General features: G+C 35.0%; 1 protein-coding gene across 1 annotated transcript; it reads right to left on the bottom strand.

Moving 5' to 3' along the window:
- Positions 1-11923: 11923 nt before the first annotated feature.
- LOC120625813 lies at positions 11924-19936 on the bottom strand. Its single transcript, XM_039893035.1, has 8 exons — positions 19733-19936; positions 16786-16923; positions 16148-16329; positions 15565-15769; positions 14507-14608; positions 13715-13908; positions 12730-12972; positions 11924-12306 (listed from the first exon to the last, which is right to left on the bottom strand). Exons 1-8 carry the CDS (start codon positions 19861-19863, stop codon positions 11978-11980), a joined length of 1524 nt encoding a protein of 507 aa, XP_039748969.1. The 5' UTR covers positions 19864-19936; the 3' UTR covers positions 11924-11977.
- Between the last annotated feature and the right edge of the window lie 3247 nt (positions 19937-23183).

Below are 23183 nucleotides of genomic sequence, written 5' to 3'. Positions count from 1 at the left end.
CAAGGTTATGTCAACTGTTTATTTCATTGTTATTTAGCTCAACTGACACGTGTCAGGAATGCATCCTTTTAGCGGCCAGATTATAAGTAAATAGATAAATGCTTTTACACAATAATCGTTGTATATACTACAGGAAATTATAATAGGATCGGTATCCCTATTATTATATAAGGCAATAGGGGATAGGGGGTACTATAACAATAATTGTACCCCCTTCACGAATGAACTTATGAATTACGCCAAAACTGGACATTGATATTATGATTCATTTTATCATGAATGCTTTTAAATACGATACATAACGTCGGTATAGTTACGCAGTGTTTTGTCCCACTTAAACTGACAGCATCTATCAAATGACAGAGCGTGAAGAAACACCGCGTAGCTATTCCGAAATAATGAGACGTTGAACAATAAGAATCTAAAGGTCTAGGGCATATCTACTTTTGAAATCTTTGCTTGTTGTTCATTGACCGGTGCATTTGTTTATTGTTTTGGATGTTGAGCTATATTGTACTAGAAAAGGACCTTTGCAGTAACCAAGGTCAGTTTTGACGTTTTGACATCGTACCATGACGAGTTTTATGTATAGTGAAACCTTTTTATCTTAACAGTCCTGACCTTTGATTAAATTATACTAAGAAATAGAAACGACGTCACAAAGCAAGTGTTCTTTTGACCATTTTTTTTTTTAAATATTTGAATGCTAGACAAAACAGGCTCTGTTTTGCTTCTCAAGTGTGATGAAAACGCCGCATAAAACTAGTGTGCATTGATCATTAGTAAAATTCAATTTACCACACTTGTTTCATAATGTACTATTATTGTGCAACATGAAACGCATAAAATATTAACGCACAATATTATAAACGACACATTGAATATTATATTTTTACAATTGGCACCCTTATCTCCTAAAAGTTATAACCGCCAGTAGACTACACTGCAAAGAGCGAGAGAGAAATGGCGAGTGACAAACGGGTTTACAGACACAATAATAAGCTAACTGCTACAAAATAATCTAGTAATCTATGCACTAAACAAGCGTGATAGCCTAGTGGTAGCATAGAATTCGGTATCCATGCGAGGGTTCGATTCTTGGCACGCACCCTCCACCCTTTCAGAGTAAGGTGCGTTTTAAGCAATTAAATACCACTTGTTCATAAGGTGAGTGAATGAGTGATGCCTGAGTGTCTTCATAATGTTCCCAAAGGCGTGTGAAGTTTAGCAATCTGCACTTATCTTGCTGGTGGGAGGCTTCTGCCGTGGCTAGTTACCGATAAAGACGTGCCGCAAAGCGATTTAGCGCTCTGGTACGATGTTGCGTAGAAACCGATGAGGGGTACGGATTTAATATAGCTACCCATATAACTATACCCCTAACTGAAAGAGCAATCTGAGTTTCTTGCTGGTTCTTCTCGGTGGACTGCCTTCCGAATCGGTGGTAGAGTCACTGCAAACAGACGGACTTGACGTTTCAAAAGTGCTTTTAAACTGGATTTTGAATATGGAAGACCGGCCGCCATGACATTTAACGTAACCTGGTTGGCCCGTTAACATTTCAGACTGCATCATCATTCACCAGCAGGTCAGACTGCAGTCGAGAGCTAACTAGTAGTGGAATAAAAAAAAAAACTTAGCTATCGTGGTTGACTATCAGTGGCGTGCATTGCATATATGCAAATAAGCAGTGCATACCCTACCCTCAGAGTCTTACAGAGCCTCAGATAGGAACATTAAAGTTTTGTAGTAAAAAAATACACCAAGAAAAAAATATACGAAAGCGCCATCTAGTTGTGAACGGCCACACTTCTCAGGGCAATGTACTTTTATTCAATTTGCATTAGATAGACGATAGTATTAAATCAATCAAAAATATCACTTTCGTGAAATTTCATTAAAAACCGACATACTATCTCAATTTTAATTTTACTTAATATGTTTGTGCTAAACACATTGTGCATACCATGGGTCCAAGGGCTATGCACGCCACTGTTGACTATGGCCAGAACCCTGCTTATTCTAAGTCAAAGTCAAAGTCAAAGTCTTGCCCGTTCCCTTTAGTGGGTCGGTAATGGGTCGATTATTTTGATGATATACTCTTATCAGACATTCATACATAACCTAATATATGCAAAGTTTATATTCTGTGATTGATTGTTCACTCTCTATGATAAAAAGGACTATTAAAAATGCTTTATCGTTTCAAGGTCACGATTCCTTGTACAATATAGTTCAATACAGCCAAAAAGGAGTTTTATAGTACATTACGCTGTAATAGTTGTTATATAAAGGTACTCGTATGCGAAAAGGAAAGCCTTTTTTGTAAAATAAAAAAAAACAGTTAAAACAGTTTTTATACTCGAAAAAAGCTGTTATTTATGCACAAACTCTTTGATGTAGTCTGTAGTAAGTCGAATATTTTTATGTTATGTATATCTATTTAAGTTAAATTTGACTCTTACGTCTTATTTCCTATAAGAATCTGATTTTTTGAATTGAAATATGAACTGAATGCGATTCTTGACATACATTTTTTGACACTTCTTGATACAAGCACTGTTAATTGTTACATCACAAATTGTGGCTGAGGCCTTTAGTTTGAGATTTCACTTTCGCAATCTTAAAGTTACTATCGAGTATCGAAACAATATCACTTTAAATTAAAATGGACCTAATATTGGTCACTTTAGAGTCGCAAATTCATTAACCTTCTATTTTCTTGTTTGTGAAAATATTGCCTAGTAGGGGTCAATCTCTACTTAAAACCGAACTTGAGAACCTTTTCCGTTTTAAGGCTTTTAGCTATGTCAAAACTTGTACAGTGTTGTACAGTGTCAAAACTTGTAAGAAAAGAGTGGGTAGTAAAGAAGTTGCGATTTTAAAATGATTGGCATAAGGTATATTCTAAAAAGACGTTATAGTGTTATTATTGAGACAAGAGTGCAAATCTCATATTATGGGTAGTTAGTTAAAAAGTTATCGTTATTGATAACATATGCAAAACGCAAAGCCTCATCACGTCGGGTGTTAATAATGTGTTTCTGTGCATACCACGATTGCTTGGGACTCAACACATGTGGCGTCGTCTATGAGCAGAGTTTCCGGATTTATGTTATTTAAATTTTGGAATATTTTAGAGTTATATTCTATGTGTTTGTCGGTATGATTTATACAAACTGGAAATCTGAACCGTACTATTAAATTCATAGGTTTGTGCACACAACGGATGGTAGGAAATCGCTAAGTTGGGCATTACAATAAACCAAAGGACATGATAAATATAAAGGAAATGGTTCTTAAAATGATTATTGTAGACTATACTAAAAAATCTTATTAAAAAATTTAACTTATATATAATTAAAGGACGTTTAAGAAATACACGCATCGAAATGAGAACCTACTTCCCTTTTATACTAAAAACGTATCGGCGTACGGTAGCGGACGTAAAAGGGTCAGAGAGTATTATAAAAACCCGAACGGATAATGCCGCGATTTTGACTTGACACTAAGTAAATACTAGTGTGTAGTCCATCCAGGTATGTAGGACACACGAAACCAAACAAATTCTTTGGTGCTTTTGATGCTTTAACTCGCTTAGCTTAGAACAGACCAGTGATTTACCGATTTTCTATATTTCCCTCTATATGCCAGGACGGCTAACATGGGCAAGAGACAATTATGTCCCCGGGGAAGGTATAAACATTTACCTTCTCCCACAGCTTTATCAATTCTCAGAACTATTAAGATGGATGATTCCCAAAACGAAATGTCTTTTAACAAATAGCAACACTGTGAGACTCTTATGAACATAGAGCGCTTTTTTTGAATGGACTACCTCTGATATGCACAAAAAAATCATAAAATCCGTTTCACTTTTTTATGTATGCCCTTTTTAGTTAACTGCTAATATCGGGTTAAATCCACCAATCCAACAAACCCTACTGGGCCAGCGTGGTGGACTACGGCATAAACCCTTCTCTATGTGGGATTAGAACCGTCCCCGGTCGGTAGTGCAAAAAAAACAGCGTTTATTTATATTATCCGTTGTGTTGAGCTCGCAAACTCATTAGATAAATTCTGAACATTTCCTTCGAGTATAATAAAGGCAATTTTATTTTAAAAGTAAATTATGAATTATTATCATTCTAGAACATTAAAAATTCAAGGAAAATGTTTAAATATTTTAATAGATAGATAGATTTGCTTTGTAGTTAAAATATACTTAGTTAAATTTTATTATACTAATTATATTATCATTAATAATTGTTTGTTGATATTTTAAATTGTGCTCAGAAATATTGTTTCCTATAAATTTTAAGAGTAAACACATATTAAATGGTTTGACTGTGCCAACATGAAACTGAATAAATAAGTAGAAGTAAGGATTAACTGAAATTCAAAGATTGTTGACTAAAATGTATTTTAATTTTAAAATATTACTTTTTATTAAAATTATCAGTCATATTTTGTAGTAAGAACGTGTATATTCTTGGGATTTTAATTTAGTTATTGTTGAGATTTTATCATTAAACTGATTTTATAATATAAACGGTTAAATTTTAAAATATTATTTGTGTAAAGGGACCATCTGTCATTCTATGCCCACTATATCCGGACCCCTCACTTTTTATACTTTAATAATGTTATTTTCTAATTTAGAATATTTTCACACAGTTATGCTGCTTGCCAATATTTATGTAGTAAGAAATACATGCATAAAAACACTGCCTACTTTATATATATCTTATTAACCAATAGCTGGCTACTGTTTTTCAAATCCTGTGGGAACCGATTGTTTTTTCTAGGATAAAATGAAGCCTATGTTACTCTCCGTCCTTTCAACTAAATATTTACCAAAAAATAAGTTGATTGGTTTCTTAGTTAGAGCGTGAAGGAAGGACAAACAAACAAACTCACTTTCACATTGTTTATATTAGAATGGATCAATCAATCCGTTTAGGCTATAGTTTCACTTATGAACGTCATACATTGTTTGTTTTTTAAATATAATAATAACACTAATATTAATGATTAATAAAAAACACTTTTGTGGCCTTCGCATACCATATCGACTCAACACCGACTCGCCTAGCATTGGAATATGAGCTTTATTTCATTTGACATAAGGTGTTGTTTGAAGTCTAAACATTCACAGTTTACTTTTTTCACACTGTATGTTATATTGTACACGCTTATACATTACTCAAAGACGTACACCATGGCATATGACAATGGTGTATGACAATAGTATGGTAAAAAGGGAAAAATCCTTTAAAAGGTTAGGCAGCGTTTTTACGCATTTTACAAGCAATTTGCCATGGAAACCTTAAATTTGAAACCATAACATCAATTATTTGTTTAATCATTTGACATAACATTGATGACTTCAATGGGTCACGGATCAGTCATAAACATTAAGTCATAAAGCTGGTGACTCTTACGTCATAGTTAAAGAATCCCTAATTTACAATAATATGTATTTATTCGTAGTTCGTAATTCTAGTCCTTTATAAAACTGAAATCCTTTATGTGTTCCTTCTTGGCTTGCCCTAAAATATATTAATATTTATTGCATGGCTTTTTTATAAGAGTGACTTATTAGAATAAAAAATTGGTTGTCTGTAAAGTCTGTTTACGGACGATAATTTAACGCGATAACGTGCGTACGAGTAGACGCTACACAAGCCGAACACCTTGGCTGATCGTACCTCTCTATCTCTCTACGCGCTTGGTTAATGCGGAACGTGAGAATGAGTCATGCTTTTTCGTGCGTTCAGTCGGCGTTCATCAACTTATAGGACGTTATCGCGTCAAAAAATTTTTGAAAATAAAAAAATCGCACAAAATGAAGATTGTGCTTGCAATTTATTCGAATTTTTATGAAATATTATTATTCTTGTTATATTTACTTAGTTTTTGTTTTATGATTGTGTATTAACTGTCTATTTTAGAAATGTGATGCGTTTATTTGGTAATTAAATAAATTATTACTTTAATTTTAGCATTATTTGTTGCTAACATGTCTTAAGTACTAACTTAGTTTAAGTAATTTTTGCAAAAGGAAATTTTGGATATCACTGCAAAGTAATAGAATTTCAATACAAATTATAAACATCGATTGGTTTACTTATGGAATTAAACTGGAGGAAATTCTCTTTAAATATTATTAAAAAAAAGTACGTACATTAATATGTTAACCAAGTCTATCACTCTCTTTCACCTGTTAGAAAAGTTTTTTTTTAACTTACACGTATTCAGTTCACCTGTTACTATAAATTTCCACAGTGCAACTGGAAGAGCTATGCGGGTTTCAACAATCACATTGATATTTTTGTTTAGGAATTTGGTTAAGGTATGGAACCTACGCAGTGCATTTGAAAGCACTGTGAGTTTTTATGATAACCTGTGTTTTTACGGATGTTAGTAGAAATAATTGATAGCAGAATTTGTCTAAAAGTGGTTTTCAAAATTTCCCAAATTGAATTATGACATATTCATTGAGGTTAGAATAAACATGGTATGAGCTGAAGCTTTTGAATATATTGCAAAATATTAGATATAAAATCTTTAATAAATACAACAAGCCGTAGGTTTAATGAAGGCTGTGAACTAAATGTGAAGGAGCCAATATGTCATTATAAAGATTTCTGCACTCATCACAATGTCTTTTTTTATATATTTATAGGAGACTTTGTAATGGTTCATCCATTTACTGCATTATATTGTAAGATATGGATTGCTATTGAGTTGAATTTTGACGTTTTGGTCTTCCATATAAAACGACGGATTAGCTCCAAAGTGGATGCAATCCTAAAAATTTGTCATAGAATATGAAATAGTACGTATCAGTACAGAAGTTTCACTTCATCACTGTTAATGAAAAAGCTACTCTCATAGCATGGCAATAAGTTGAAATTTGCTTGTATCTGCGCTGCGTAGGTACTTCTATTTTCCCAGCCAACAACTTTGCGAGTCAAATTCGACCTAAACACCGAACGGAACGGCTCATATTGCTACAGTAGCAATAAAGTAATAAATGGATTATCCGTTACATGTTAATTTTCGCTTGAAAACATTTACTTTTAATATGTTAAATCTCAATTATCTATCGCTCTGCCCATCGTCTCTTTATAAATCAATATAATCTTAGCAAAAATGTAACTTAGGTGAAGTTTCTTATTAAAAAACTGTTGTATACTTACTAAAGTTGTATCTACACTCTAAATTAAGTTTAAAGGCCTCGAATTTACGGTCTAATATACTTTGTATATATCCTTCATAAGTCTAGCTCTAAGCACGCACATTTTACTATTAGTACCTATAGTCATTTATCTTACAATACAAGTACATATAAAGTTAATATTTCTGCCAATACCGTTGTACATAAATTATAATCTAAGTTGTAAAACCGCATTTGAGCATCGTGTATGGTTAAATATTTTAACAGATCTAATAGAATACTTCTTTTAAACAAGTTAAAGACGTTTTTTTAGGTCACCTGTGTCAGTAAATCACTCTTCACCAGCCTTATTAATGTCTTATTGCAGTGCAAGGGCCTTCCCTCTCAGAGGGAAGACAAAATATGTAAAAATATCTACAGAAGGTTCACTTGGTCAGCACTGTTATTGCTACTGTAATAGCTAATTTAACAGCGTAGTATTAGGTAGCAATTCGCTCGCGGTGCTGCTTATAGGTGTGATTCCATACTAAGTTAAAGTGTGGTATGCAACCGATGTATATAAAATCTGTTTTTTTTTAAATAATGCTTTGTCTTATAATAGAGACTAATATATCTGCATTGATGTCAATAGAAGACCTTTTGTTTTTATCATTATATAAGATTATCTTCTCCCTTTATTTTTTAAAAAAAAGAAGGAAACTTAAAGCCAGACATAGTTAGTTAAAAATAACTTTTTAATCTTAGTGTTGAATACCCCTTAGAAGTACTCAATAAAGGAGTATTCAATGCATATACATATTTTATATAAATAATAGTTAGATTCAATAATTCTATCTTTTGCACGTCCTTACGAATTTTCCTAAATATTACTCATCGTCCAATACAAATTACTCCTTCCTACTAAAAACTACTACTATTACTACTTACTACTGAAAATGACTACTAAAGCTTTTTACTATGTTATCTTTGAAATGTCGTGCTTGTATTGTAATATGAATGACGAAGAAAGCTTTCTCTTGTGATTTGCTGGTTTGCCTTCTAGATTCTTCTCAAGTGTTGTTTCTGATATAACATTTTTATATGCCTAGTTAGTAAGTCGGAGCAAAGCTTCTGTTCACTTGAAGTCATGTTATTTACTGTAGAATGATATTATATAGATGCTAATATGGTTAACAAAGCAAAACCTACTAATCTCTAAATCAAATAAACTACTAAACACAAATCTCTAAACTAAGCTAAATTATAAAAACTTGTGTCCTAAAACTATCTCTTTCTACAGGAAGAATTGTAATAAGGATAACAGTATTTTAAGTAATGCTGTCTCTTTCAACAGAAAGAAATGTGAAAAGGATAACAATACCTCGAAGTTGTGCTCTCTTTTTATTAGAATCATTGTGATAGGGAAAATAATACTTTAAAGTAGTGCTGTCTTTTTCCAGAAGAAGCATAACAATACTCTTGAGTAATGCTATTTCTTTCTAAAAACGAGAATTATAAAAACGAAAACAAAACTTTAAGTTATGCTATCTCTTTCCAAAAGGATAATAAAGAAAGGAATAACACTAGTTTTACACGTTCATTTAGTTTGGCTTAGCGATTGTGTACGGGATTAGTAGCACTGAACTTTTTGTAAGTTATTTGTGAATTAATTATATTTTTGAGAGAATAAATCAATGTTAGCCGACCGTTTGAATTCTAAAATGAGCCGTCGAAACGTTACGTAATTATTGTAATATTATGAATAATTATTTTTACTATTAATATATTTAGTATCTGTATTAAACACATTTGTAATGTAAAGATTGCTATTTATTTACTGTATTTAGTTTTTACTAAATTTAAGCAAATACTGGATCTTACTCGCTGGTATACAAAACCTCTGGAGTAAATTTAAATAGATGCGATATCGTGTAAAGGTCAGCCCAATTTTTTGACCAGAAAGATTACTATGTATTAATCTTTTCATTATCTTTTCGGGGATTTGTGTACAATTGAATCAGTGCCAGACTGTCCGCATTTTTTTCGCGCAAATATTTTGTGATTTTGTTATTGATGACCACGATGGTTACATTTACGTGAAAAATATATCTCTTTTCTTCATTATCGTTAAATATTGTATATTACCAAAAATGCGTTCGTTTCAAGAGCTATATTTATAGAAAATGCGGAAATGCGATGCGGAATAATGTACCATAATCACGACTCTCTCTCTGCAGCTTTTTCACTCTGAGGAAACAGTTTAACAGTAACGAAAAAACTGTGAAGACGGTGATGTGACTGCATATAGACGATCCTCACTTTACGCATTTTCCAGTTCAAAATGAATATTCCGATGACGTCATTCGCATTTCTTTGACAAATTCGAATCTCAAAATGAGTTTGATAACTTCGATTGGTGTCGCAACTACAGTGCAATCAGCGTTAAGATCTCAGGTTCTAAATGAAAACGTAAATGTAACTTTCATAATTTAAGATTCAAGCCGTGTTTCAATTGTGCAAGTGACTTGCATGCAAGTCAAATGTAACTTTTTTAGTAGGAATGTCAACATGCTAGCAAAACTAGCAACTGTCGATTGCGTGCAAGTGATATGAAAGGGACAAGTATATTGCCTTGTGATGCAACGTGTAAACTCTATCTCAGTTTTCTATTAAAAATATAGATAGAAGCACAACTACTTTGTTAAAGCTTAATTTGCTATATTTCGCACAAATAATATTTTTTTATAATAAATACTCTAAGCAGACAAAACTGTATTTTATAAAACAATATATATATACAGCCAAGACCTTGCAAAAGTGCTCTCTTTGCAAGTCTTACTAGAGCATCCCCAGAAGTTGACTTAAATTTTGACTTAAGTTGATATAAAATTGCAAAGTCAAGTTATATATAAAATGCACACAGATTTTTCTAGTAGTGTTTCAGCAAATTAAGCTTGATATACATTGTAAAGATGATTCAATTGCATGTCATTTGCACACAAGAACTGGCACATTGGAAATGCGGCCTAAATTCTAGCCAGTTGTATACATTTAAGTATACATTGCTTTAGTCATGTATAAACTATTCACTGTTCGTTCAATCTCGCAAGTAGTTAGGTACTTAATGATAAAATATATATTATTATTATACATTTAGAAGTAATAATTTACCCCAAATATTCAACTTTCCTTTTTATTCCCTAATGAAGTTTGCCAAATCAACCTTCCTAAAAATGCATCTCTTGTTGAAATTTGTTATTACCTCAGCTTTGGAATTTGAATGTCTCATGAATATTATTTACCTCGTCTGTTTTGACCCTGTAATTTTTTAGAAGTTGGATATTTTCACGATATTCTGTCTTTGTCTTTCGAGTGTCAAGTAGCAGACGAAAGAAAGAGAAAAATCATCGAGCTACTAAATTCTCCACAACAATATTTATTAGTAAGGTCGTAAGGGACCTCGAGCACTGCTACTGATCCTTGGTCGCTCAAAAAAAATGCCAACCTTAGGCTAAGTGTAAGATTTGTACGCTCTCATTCATAGAGGCGTTTTCTAATATTAAATCACTGTAACGTTAGACTAAAGTTGAACTTAAGCTCGTTGCTTTAAAGTACAAAATCGTCTACTAACAACAACAGTTTTCAAGAAAGATCGTCGCCGAAATAAATAATTTGTTACTTATAACAAGGAACATTTAGTTCATTTTCTTAGAGGTGTCAGTGTTTCAATAATTGAAAACGAACTACGACCACTGCAGTACGTCATATAAGTGTCGGCCAGCTAAACAACAATAGCAATATGACAACCCTTACCAAATTTTCTTTTAACTCCTCGAAATCAAGTGATTTTCTTCAACTTTTTACCCCGTCTTCAACATTTTATTTTAACCCCTAGAAATCATTTATGACTTCTAGGGGTTACAAGAAATTGGGTAAGGGTTGTCATATTGCATCAAGGGGTTACAAGGAAATGTGTAAAAGATTGTCACACTGCAGAAGCAACGTTAAGCACGTTAGGGTGTAACGCTGAATAAGCAACAGCAGAAGCGTGCCGTCGCAGTGTAAAGTTTCTTGTTCGTTGTATCGTCGAGTAAACTCCTCATTGCTGACTTGTGTCTCGCACTATTTGTGACATTGAGTTTATAAACTGTCTTAATTGGTACCTCTTGACTGGAGTTTAGTTGCGTGCGTGAATATTGCAAACGTGCGTGGTCAAAGATCTTAACCGACACTGCTAAGGAACACAAATGCCTGCTACAAGCCTATTGAAATAAAGAATATTTTGATTTGACTTTGAAAGACCAGGCCTAGCACTAACATTTTGAAAGGTAGGAGGTATATCGTCGGTCTTGTTTATATCCAAATAAGCTTTACCAGGATTTGGGACAAAATGTTGGCTTATGTCTCAAAATTGTAGCTATTAATTTTTACGTAAGATGCCGTACATAAATATATAAAGATTTTTCTCGTTGTAAAAAATAGAAGAAGAAAAAAATGTGTAATTAATATTCATGAGACATTAGTTATAGGTGGAGTGATAACTGCAGCGCGACGCGATGTCGTACACAAAAGCACTACCAACCAGGTCCCTAGTGAAGTTACTATTTTGCATTTTTGTTAAATTTACAGTCGTGTTCAAATAAATTTATAAAAAAAAAAACCTTCCCATCTTTCAGTTCACCGTATACCCTATTGAAACTATCCTAAAATTAAACTCAAAGAAAAATATAAAATCTTTATTCACAGAATAATTTCGCTGGATATGTTTAACAAATTGGCTTTGTGCCTAAACTTTTGCGTTTTAAGTACCGCAATTTACGTTTTGTCATTCTCTAGAGCTTCAGAAGGTGATAGTGGCTTAGAGCCAAACGGATATAAATCAATACTTTGAACGTGAGCCCTGACTGAGACACCAGGAGGAATACCAAAATACTCTTCACCTATATTTCTAATGATAGTTGTACCGGGCTTGGTGTGCTGTATATTGAATCCTACCGCAAATTCTGGTTTACTTTGCTCGCCACTCTCAACTTCGAAATCGCCTGGTTTAATATTCGTCCCTTGGGAAGGTTTTACCGGTACATAAGGTTTCTTCGTCGGCCTAAAAGGCTTGTTCGGTTTGCTGGATGGACGCCAAGGTTTGCCTGCAAGTTGTAATCATTACTAAGTTCTATGAATTGTTTGCGTGCTCTATCGCTGTGCTTTTGTGCCGTGAGGTATTGGTGTAATAAAAACCAGTTTGTCGGTGAACAATATTTATTGCGATCAAGCAATGTCTTATAATATAATCATTCCAAAGTGCTCTCTCCAACCGCTCAGTGCTATTTTGATTGAATATTGTGATCTTGTTATTTAACAGTAAATGGCACATTTTTGAATATTACTTTAGCTCATCATTCGATCTTTCCGGAGAGAAAGAGCGCAGACGTTTCGGGGTACAAGTGGATGCGTGAAGCAATCTTCATCGTACGCGATTGTCTTAAACAAGGGTTGATGAATCGGTAAATTCGTGTTTCAAACAAGATCACTAACGTCAATCATTTGCCAACATCCGTGCTATGCATCACCTGGTCCTTGAGTTGGCTTGGGGCCTGGAAAACTAGGGGCATCCTCGTCCACATAGGCTAAGTCCTCCGATCCAGTTTCTTGGACGTAGGTTGGTCCTGGCCCGTAACCCTCCCCGCTAGGCCCATTTTCTGGTGGAGTCTCTTCAATTTCAGATGGAATGATAACCTGACTGCTTGGCCTATCTATTTCAGAAGGAAATGGTGGTGGTTTAACATGTCCCGAAGCGGCAGTGCCGTCTGGTCCTGGAATAAATATTAACCATTGAAATTGTACATGTATTCTAATGTAGCGGAGGACCTCATTCAACGGGAAACATCAGCCGCGAGAATTACATTTAATTATCTACCTTTTATATAAGTTAGCAAGTTTCTACCTGTAATTAAAAAAATGCTTTCTTGCAAGCAGTTAAAACTACTACGAAATATTTGAAAAAATATTAGCTAGTGGCCCAGAGTCTCAGCAGAAACCGAGGCTTACGGTTGTATCGCAATGTTCTGCTACAAAATTAGAAGCAGCTACTCTACAAGAGTTTTCTTTTGGAACGGAGTTCCATAACGCGGTTGGCGGAGGTCATTTCGTAGAAATTGTGGCGTATGCAAAAAGCGTTAACCTACTCAGTGCAAGTCGTCCGCTTTAGTCTAACTTAGTTCAAACTAGCTGACCCGTGCAACTTCGGTTACACCAAATAGGTTATTACCGGAAAACACAAATAAAATGACATTTTCTAAAAATGAATCCTAGCTAGATCGATTAATCGCCCCCGAAACCCCATGTATACTAAATTTCATGAAAATCGTTGGAGCCGATTCCGAGATTCCAATTAACCATATATATAGAAGAATTGCTCGTTTAAAGATATAAGATAGAACAATCGACCGTTGGCAGCAAACTTATCTATGGTTGGAAAAGAAATAGGTACAGAACTACATTCTTTACTGGGTCCCGCCCTATGATTTTGTGTTCTTCTACCTAAGTTCTACTTACCTTTAAAAACATCATCTCCTCCGTCATCACTGGAAGGAAATGAAGGAGACACGGAGACGCCGCTTCCTCCAACCGCATTGAACGCCGGGTCGAATGAGCTAGGTAGTGTTGGGAAATAGGGTGGTATGATGGGGTCGTTGCTATTTTTGACGATGCGATATCCTATACCGGGGCCGGCTATGTAGTGGACTGACCTTGAAAATTAAAAATTGGTGTTAATAGGAAAATATCTACAAAGGCGAAATAAAAGTTTTGCCTCTGTCTATGGGCTAGATAAAGATTCTTAGACGTAAGCTTAGAATGAGTCGTCGAGGCGATAACCTAACTTCTAATGTTGTTCGATTCCCGATGCGGGAATCGAACAACATTAGAAATATCTGGTTTGTCTCTCAAGACATTTATAGTATCAGATGCCAGAACAGAGTTACAATGTTGGCGTTGTTTTGACTTTTTAGCACATTATGCCATCGCTCCGGGTTATTGTCACTAACAGATGTCACAGGTTCAAATAATCGTTACAGCACGCCTGCATACAATCCTAAGAGGAGAGGTATGTGATTATAAGTGGGAAGTTACAGGCTGATGACATGTATCAAATTTCTAAAAAAATCATAGCATTTACATGAACCATTTTTCATTTGGCCTCGGTCGGTAGTGTATCTATAACAAAAACTTTTGAATCGATTTATTACCAAAAAGATGCCCTTCTAGCCTAAACTCCTAACTTATGTAATAAGAAGATGATATAAGAGTAGAGTGAACTGTAGTTGTTAATTTTGACGCATTTTATACCTTTGTACACCTTTGTCGTCCAAAAATGTGTAGGAACCTCTGACGTTACCGTGAGAGTCGCTGCTCTCAGTTCTCCGCTGATCAGGCCCAGCTGATATGAATCTATAATTAGTAAGTAGTGTTAGCATTTAAGACCGTAAACATTTAATAGCATAAACGTAAAATAACGTCGAAATTCAGTGTTTTATCCCGCTGTGACATTTAATAGGCGCTCTCAGTTGAAGTGTGACAAAACACTGCATAACCCTATAACAAATTATATGCAAAACCTTCTATTACTTCAAAGTTAAATGTCGTTTTTTTAAAGCCACACGTTTTGTATACATACGTGCGTATCTAAAAGAGCGGGTGACTTTACGCTGATGTGTTTCATTACTCGAAAACACTTCTATTCGAAGCGTGCCAATCTCTTACTAAGGCTACTGACCGATCCGTTAATCAGTTTCTGTTTTCTTCTATCTTTAAGTAATTTTCTTTTAACTTATTTTCTATAATAAACAATTATTTATTTAGTTTGATGTACGCGTTCATTAAAATATGTGATCACAGAATATAATGTTTTGTTTAATCTACCTCCAAGTTATTCCACTATTACAAGTTTTGTCATAAAACTTCAGACCTACGATCTCTATCTATGTAATGCTTCAGTGTCGGAATAATCCAACACTGAATCATAAGATTCGGTGACTTAACTCTTCGCCGCTATAATTTTTTTAAGTACCCATTTACTCTGCCTTCGCTCATAATTATTAATGGTTCTTGTTTTTAGTGATTTCTTTATAAGAACCTACTTATTATTCGACGGCTATTGCCCAGGTGCTATTTCTACTTAACAACATAGTTAACTTACCTACAGCTCTTTAATAAGATATAATTAATATTGCTATAACTACAAAATAGAGCTGAGATCTCATGTGTTTTAATTGCAGCCAACTAGGGCCTTCAGAATAATTGCATTTTTTTTCGACTACACTAGATAATATTCCTTAATATAATTGCGAAAAAGCCATCTCTACTCATCGTAAAATCTTCCACATACCTGTAAATACCACTTATACCTGTATGAGCCGTCAAGTCCTCGCTGGACGGCTGTCTTCCCCCTCGGTTTATCCTCCCCCCTAACTAGCGGAGCGCGATGGAATGGAGATCCGATTAGGTTGGGTGCGTCTGGATTAGCTGAAGAAACGTGGAAGCCAGTGTCTCGACCCGCGATGTATGAGACATCATGTCGTTCGCCGATATCGTCCACGAATGAGTATGAGCCTGTGAGTTAGGAAAACACCATTCTTTGAGAGAAGGAAGAACAATGTTAGTTTACAAAAGAGGTTTGAAGGGTTCACAATCATATTAGCTCTAAGAGAATCTCTCAGAATAGCAGGAGGATCTATTTTATGCGACAATCACAATCATTAGACGCCGAAAGTTATGATTATTTAAAGAACAGATAAGTTTTCTGTCGCGTTTGATCTCTTGAAATGTGCCGACATTATTGCGACAGTATTCTCCATCATTGTTACAGAGATCTCTTACTACACAGGTCAACAAGAGTTTTTTCCACCTCGCACTTCGTACGATTGTTTTATCTAAACTGCTTCATCGTACATCGTATTATCCTTATTATGTAATTTTATGTCTGAATACCTGTAACGTCGCCTCTGCTGTCTGCATTCTCGTTCTTCGAGTAAGTCCGTGTATCTTGCTTGAAAGAGTAGCTGGGGTCTTCACTGGGGTCAAAGTAGGGGTCGTCCTTGTTTCCGATGTTACCTCTAGGTCGCTGGTCAAGGTCTATCTTACGATGGATGTTTGGGCCTCTTGCTCGAAACCTGACAAGGGTAAGTTTTTGAAATTTATTGACAATAAAGACGACTTAGACTACTTTCGTTTCATAGATTTAGCCATATAGGTCTAGACATAGGTGATCGGACAGTTTGTTGAAGTATTAGCAAAAACTTTAGGTAAGAATAAGTCACAATTCGTTAAATAGTACAACTAATTGTTGTTTGCTTTTTAGTGTTTTGTTGACCTTGAAACCGCCAGCTGGAAAATCACGATTCTAGATCCACCTGGGTGCTTATACAGCAGACTTGTGTAAACAGGTAGGTATATAATTCTCCAAGCTAGACTTAATTGAAGTGAGCTGTCCTTTTCACAATGTTTTCTTGGGATGAAAAAATTATATATTTAACTGTTAGACTCAATTTAGTTCAGAGATTTCTGTATAACAGAATTTACATTGTTTATGTAAGTATTAAAAAAATATATTTTTTAAATCAACTCACCCTCTAGGTCCAGCCGTATAAATGGTTTCCTTGATTTCATTGTTTCCAGGATCTCTTGCTCCAAACCTACCTCCTACCACTCCGTTAATATTTCCCTGCGCCAAGTGGTAGCTCCCTCCAACGTCTTTATTTGTGTACCTGTTAACGTATTTCATTATTGTAATAAGTTTCAGTTTGGAATTCACATTTAGAACTCGATCATAATCATCAAAATCATCATCATCATCACCATCATCGTCATCATCAACAACCTATTCCCGGCCCAGTACAGCACTTCTATCAGTGTTATAAGGGTTAAGCCTTATTCCACCACGTTGGCGAAGTGCAGGTTGGTAGACTTCACACGTCCTTCAGAACATTATGGGGAACTGACCGGCAAACCATGGATATTTAATCACTTAAATTAGAAACGCACATAACTCCGAAAAGTCCGAAAGGGAAGCCGAAGCCTTCCCACCGCTATGCTATCCCCGCTTCGAGTTTGTGATCGCAGTAGATGGTAGTAGCACGGAGGACGCTGCTGGTCCTATTCCGTTATATTGCCTTCTTAAAGATATATACATAATAGTAACTAACTATATAATATCTACGTAAGAAAACAATCATCTGTTTACTTATTAAGAATTCTGTTAATAACACATGGTGATATTTTAATTGCCTGCATTTTTGTATACCATTATACAATCAAGATGCGAATGAATTACTTAATGAGGTAGTTAGATAAGAGATAACTAGCATATGTATGCAAGTGGACTCTTAAATAAAAACATACATAACTAATAGCTCCTAATTCTTACGTCGTAATTAATACTGATGGAGGTAAGTAAGTATATAATCATATTTTTCTTTATGAGAATTGGCAAAGCTTTCTAGTCGTAAATGTTATGCAACTACAGTTCTTAGTAGTGTGGAATATTACCTATGTAATCAGATGCAGGGAATAAGGGACTCTCCTAAACCTGTTTGTAGTCGGATTAATTCTGTTCTGTCCTTAAAAGGCTGAAAAGGGTGTGAAGTGGTGACTTACCGCTTTAAATAGTTAGTCTAAATTAGAGGGAAATTCAAATTTTAAAACAAATCAAAGTGGTTCAAACTGAAATTTTGATTTAACTTTTCTTATTATTAATTATTTTAGAGTTGCTTCAGTTCCAAATTAAAGGATTATATTGAAAGTCGTAGAAAACTCTACACCTTCTAATTCTATCTAATGTTTCTTTGAATGGCTGAAGGTGTTTTCTTGAGAGTCATAAGACCTAAAATAGTATTATTCAACTTTGAAACCATTTCTCTAATATTGTTTTACGTCACAGTACATTTTTTTTTCTTTTATGTTTGTAGCATATACGGTTCTACGTCTTATCTGCTGAGAAGTAAAAAGGAAAATAGAACTGCGTAGCTGATAATTTCAGTTGCATGAAAATTATTTTATGTTGAGTCTATTGGGCAATTTTAAAATATTTTTTTACTCTTCGACAATTCACGTTTAAGTTTGCGTTTGTCATCGAGGAATCGATTGCAATATAAATTGTATACCAATCAGTCAAGCCTGAAGGTTTAGGAGGAAATTTGATAAAGAAAGGTGAACAATACTTAGCAACTAGGCTCCCCGCAAAAATCAATATAATTGACAATAATATTGCCAGAATATTGAAAAGTATTGGTAAAAACTATTGTTAATATTATATTTTCAATAATATTGGCGGGCAGCCGTTGTATATTATTAAGCTACGGAAGCTCCAAAAATTTGAAGTATTTTCAGTTTAATTCTTGACTCAATTATATTAATCAAAATTTATAGAAAAAAACATCCACATCTCCGCTTGCGGGGCTTTTAAATGCCCAAGCAACCGGCGGTCAGGGCTCCAGAGTGAGGAAACTTCTCAGAATACGCGTTGTTTCAAGGACTATAGCCTTCTGTATCCGACCCTTGATCCAACAACCATGCGCAAGCTTCTTAAGATGTTAGTCGAAGCTTTACGCGAGAAGAACATTGACTTAAACTACTATCGGATAAATAACGGTCGACACAACACTCCACATGGCGGCGAAAGTTGTGATTATTATTATATGATTATTATTTGAGAAAACTTTGCTAGTGCGATCCAGGATCTCTGAGGCGCCATCTAGTTAGGGAATGTGCAAAGGTATTTTCTATGACTATTTTTATGATTTATACTAACTTATTGGCAGGCAACAGTTGTAAACTCAGCTTCCAATATTCAGATAAAATAGGATATTACTCATATTTCGTAGGTTTTTCAAATCTTTGATCTTGGATTCTTGTCTGGTGGGCTTAGGCCGTGGCAACTACCACTGTAATCACAGTACCGATAAAGAAGTAGTAACAAGCGAGTTAGAGGTTCGGAGGGTTCGTCCCTAACCGGTCAGCACGCTATCATCTTAGACTGCATCATCACTTATAACCAGGTGAGATTTCAGTCAAGAGCTAACTCATAGCGGATTAAAAATAAACTAAAATTTTATCCAATTAGAGGTAGAAGCGTGTAGTATCGTAGGTACACTTTATATATTATCAAAATTAAGCTTAATTTGCTTTACTCCGCGAAAAGCAGGAGAATCTGTGTGGTGTAATTTATAATTTCTTCAATCCTTATACTCCACACCAAACAGATCTTCGGCAATATACCCTCTTATATACTTTACAATGAATAATTGTTAATAATTGTTAACAATTATTCATCGTAAAAGCAAATTAAGCTTAATTTTGATAATATATCATGGATTTCCGCAAAGTAACACCTGCTTCTATCCAATATGGTACACTTTATGTAAAACGCCTTATTTTATATTTGAATTCCTATGCAACCGCTGTGCATTTCATATTTCTCTTCGATTCATAAGGATTCAGTATAACTAATAAAGATATTAGAAGGCAGGGAATATCCTTTATAATTTATCAGAATGTTAAAACCAATTGGGTACTTGCCCAAAATCAAAAGATCCATCTGAGTTTACGTTGTTAAAATCGCCGTCGTTCGTCCTAGACTTTCCGGGTATCACCTGGGTCCTTACGACACTCACACACACGGCACACACTAAAATCAATGTCCAGGACATTTTGGCACTCTGTCTATTCACTGTTGTCTCATCACCAACTAAAGAGCCAAGAACAAAGAGGTCTTTACGTAAACACTTTTGGGTTCCGACTATGGAAATAAAAAAACAATGGCTGCTTATATATGGCGCTAAAAATGAGCGTCCAACAGAGCTACACCGCGTGAAAATGACCGGACATCATTGTTATTAATATTGGGTATGTAATCCAGTGAGGGGCGATATTACGGCAACGATAAACGCGAGACATTCAGACCTTTGCTCGAAGTGTCTTTACATGTTTTTATTAATAACGGGTCGTCTGGTGGAGCCTGCGATCTTAACACTTCCCATTCTTAGAAGAGACCTGTGCTATGTAGTTTGTCGTAAGCCGGATGATAATAATGATGATAGTAGCTCAGCGAGTTGCCAAGCTTAAGTGGTGAAATACAACTACAAATTGTAGGGACATCCTGAAGACTGTAAAATCCAAAGTTATTCCTTTCACTATTTAAAGGTTAAAATATTAAACTTTTAGCTAGCAACAACGTCTTATCAAAATGTTTACTGGTTTAGTTCTCTCAATATACGCAATTCCATTTTTAGTTAAATTATCTGCAAATAAAGACAGCGTTAATAATACTTTACTTAAAAAGCCACCCCGAAGTCAAAGCGGTCAAAACTTCTTAACTGAATCTGTTCACTCATTTATAGCAGGCGTGCTTTTAAGTAAGTGTAGCTTTTATTGTTACACAAGCCTTAAAGGAAGGAGATGCAGCCACATGAGGTGCGAGGGCCATCACATCCTCCTCGTCTCAAATAGGAACAAAATCTTGTGAACTTATAAATATGCATGTTTTCATTATTATAAGCTTAAACGCCATACAAAAAACGTGTATAAACATAGACTCATCGAGAATAGATACTCATTGTTTGCGCAATAAGGATGTGATGCGAGTGTCTGGAGGATTTTAAAATGAAATGAGAACAGATAATTCAAATTAAAATACTTATTAATTGTATCAAACATTTTATTCCGGCTGTCATGGAAACTTTTTAACTTTTGTTTAAATTTACGAATGTTAGTTATTATCCACTTACCCACTGGGTATTTGATTTTTGTTGTGTTTTCTTCTAGATGCCCTTCCATTATATTTAATTTTATAAATGCGAAAGGTACTGCGTGAAGAAGGATAAAAGGTAGTTTATGTAGTATTTCAGTATCTATGATAAGATTTCATCAAATTCCGTTCGGAATTTTTAACAATAATAATGAATGTGCATTTTTTCTAGATAAAAATGGCACTCGTCTGGCCACTGCCAACAACTACTTCTACGCAAAAAAAAAACCAACAAACTTTCGTGCTTAGATATAATGTTACAAGCTGTTGGGTCTGCGTATTTCGTTTCGCGTTTATTACAGTTTTTACAAATTCCATGAGAACTCCGGGAACCCCGAGAACTAAGTTTTCCTAAAAAGTACCGCTCCGTTCTTTCGACTAACATTATGCCTAAAATCAAGTTTATTGGCTGCTTAGTTAACGCGTGCAAGAAGGACAAAAAAAAAAAAAAAACTTTCGCAATTATTAACAAGAAACTTTTGTGCCAACTATGTTAAAAAAAAAAAAACGTAGTAGCAAGGCAACACTTCACAGTGCGTTCAGGAACAGGGCTGCACGTTTTACATAATGCCACCGTGTCTCTTTCAACCTGAGGCGTATATATAGGCCTCATGTGCTTTTCACGTCTCTGGCGCAACGGTGAGCGCTGTGAATTTAAGTAAGAGTTCCCGGGTTCGATTCCTGGCAGGGGCAATTCGGGATTTAATAATATCTAGGAGGTTTGGGCCTTGGCTAGTTACCACCCTACCGACAAAGACGTGCCGCTAAGTGATTTAGTGTTATAAGGGTATGATTGCCATACTCCCTAACAGGTTAGCCCGCTACGATCTTAGATTGCATCATCACTTACCACCAGGTGAAATTGCAGACAAGGGCTAACTTGTAGAGGAATAAATAGAATAAAATAAAAAATTACTTCGACAACCACGCCCCTCCCAATCAAACAAAGCAAAGCTGATTGGCGGCAGAAATCAATAAATAAATAAATAAATAATAAATATACTACGATAATACACACACCGCCATCTAGCCCCAAAGTAAGCGTAGCTTGTGTTATGGGTACTAAGATGCCTGATGAATATTTTTATGAATTATATACATAAATACTTAGAATGTACATATAAACACCCAGACACTGAAAAACAAACATGCTCATCACACAAACATTATCCAGTAGTGGGAATCGAACCCACGGCCTTGGGCTCAGAAAGCAGGGTCGCCAATCGGCTGTCGTATTAGCATGGCATTAAATACTTCTCCGGACTTGCAAAAAGTTACTTACTACTATTTCTATAAGTTCTTCTTAGCCATTAAGCCCAGTAGTTATCAAGTTCACTAATATCCGCGTCCGGCGTTTGTTACACTTCCTGGTACCTTGGGGGTGTTTCACAACGCTGCAATAAATGTCTAATTGTGATGAGATCTGTTTGAGCTTATTTCCATTACACCACGTCAAGACTCGTGACGTTATTGCTTTTATATAAACGTGGGCTTTTAAAAACAACCCGAAGGATGTTTTTATTATAAATTATATAATTATTTGTAATTCCAGATAGCCCCGAAGGTTGAACAATAAATTATGAATAAATAAAGAATAAAGACGAAGTCACGTGCAATCAACTGTCTATATACCCATTTTAATAAAGCTAAAAAGTTTGTTTGTATTTGAACAAGTTAATTCCTGAAAAATTGTAGTATACCTACTTGTTTCAGTATGATAAAAATTTACCTCCAGTTAAATAAGTGATGGAAAAATATTTGTGGGAACGCGCTGTACCCAGAAAATACCATTGTTTGATTGCATTTGATTGAACAAAAATTTTAATTTTATAATAAAGCCACGTTAATAAGTATAGTAAATAATAAATAAACAATCAAAAAAAAAATCAGCTTTACTAAAACTTAAATTAAGTAAATAACTGTATTTAATGAGTCATCATTAGTTTGTTGCATTACTTATATTCAAATCCTTAAGCCATAAGGCTTAAAATGACCTTCAGTACTAATAGTTGCATAAATAGTTTTATCGATATTCGTTAGATAAGATAATCATCATATCAACCCATTACCGGCCCACTACAGGGCACGGGTCTCCTCCCACAATGAGAAGGGGTTAAGGCCGTACTCCACCACGCTGGCCCAGTGCGGATTGGTGGACTCCACATACCTTTGAGAACTTTATGAAGAACTCTCCGGCATGCAGGTTTCCTCGCGATGTTTTCG

The sequence above is a fragment of the Pararge aegeria genome, chromosome 8 (assembly GCF_905163445.1).
Source record: "Pararge aegeria chromosome 8, ilParAegt1.1, whole genome shotgun sequence".
In the NCBI taxonomy this organism is placed as follows: domain Eukaryota; kingdom Metazoa; phylum Arthropoda; class Insecta; order Lepidoptera; family Nymphalidae; genus Pararge; species Pararge aegeria.
Note: the sequence above shows the minus strand (reverse complement) of the source record. Positions and strands in the feature narration are given on the sequence as shown.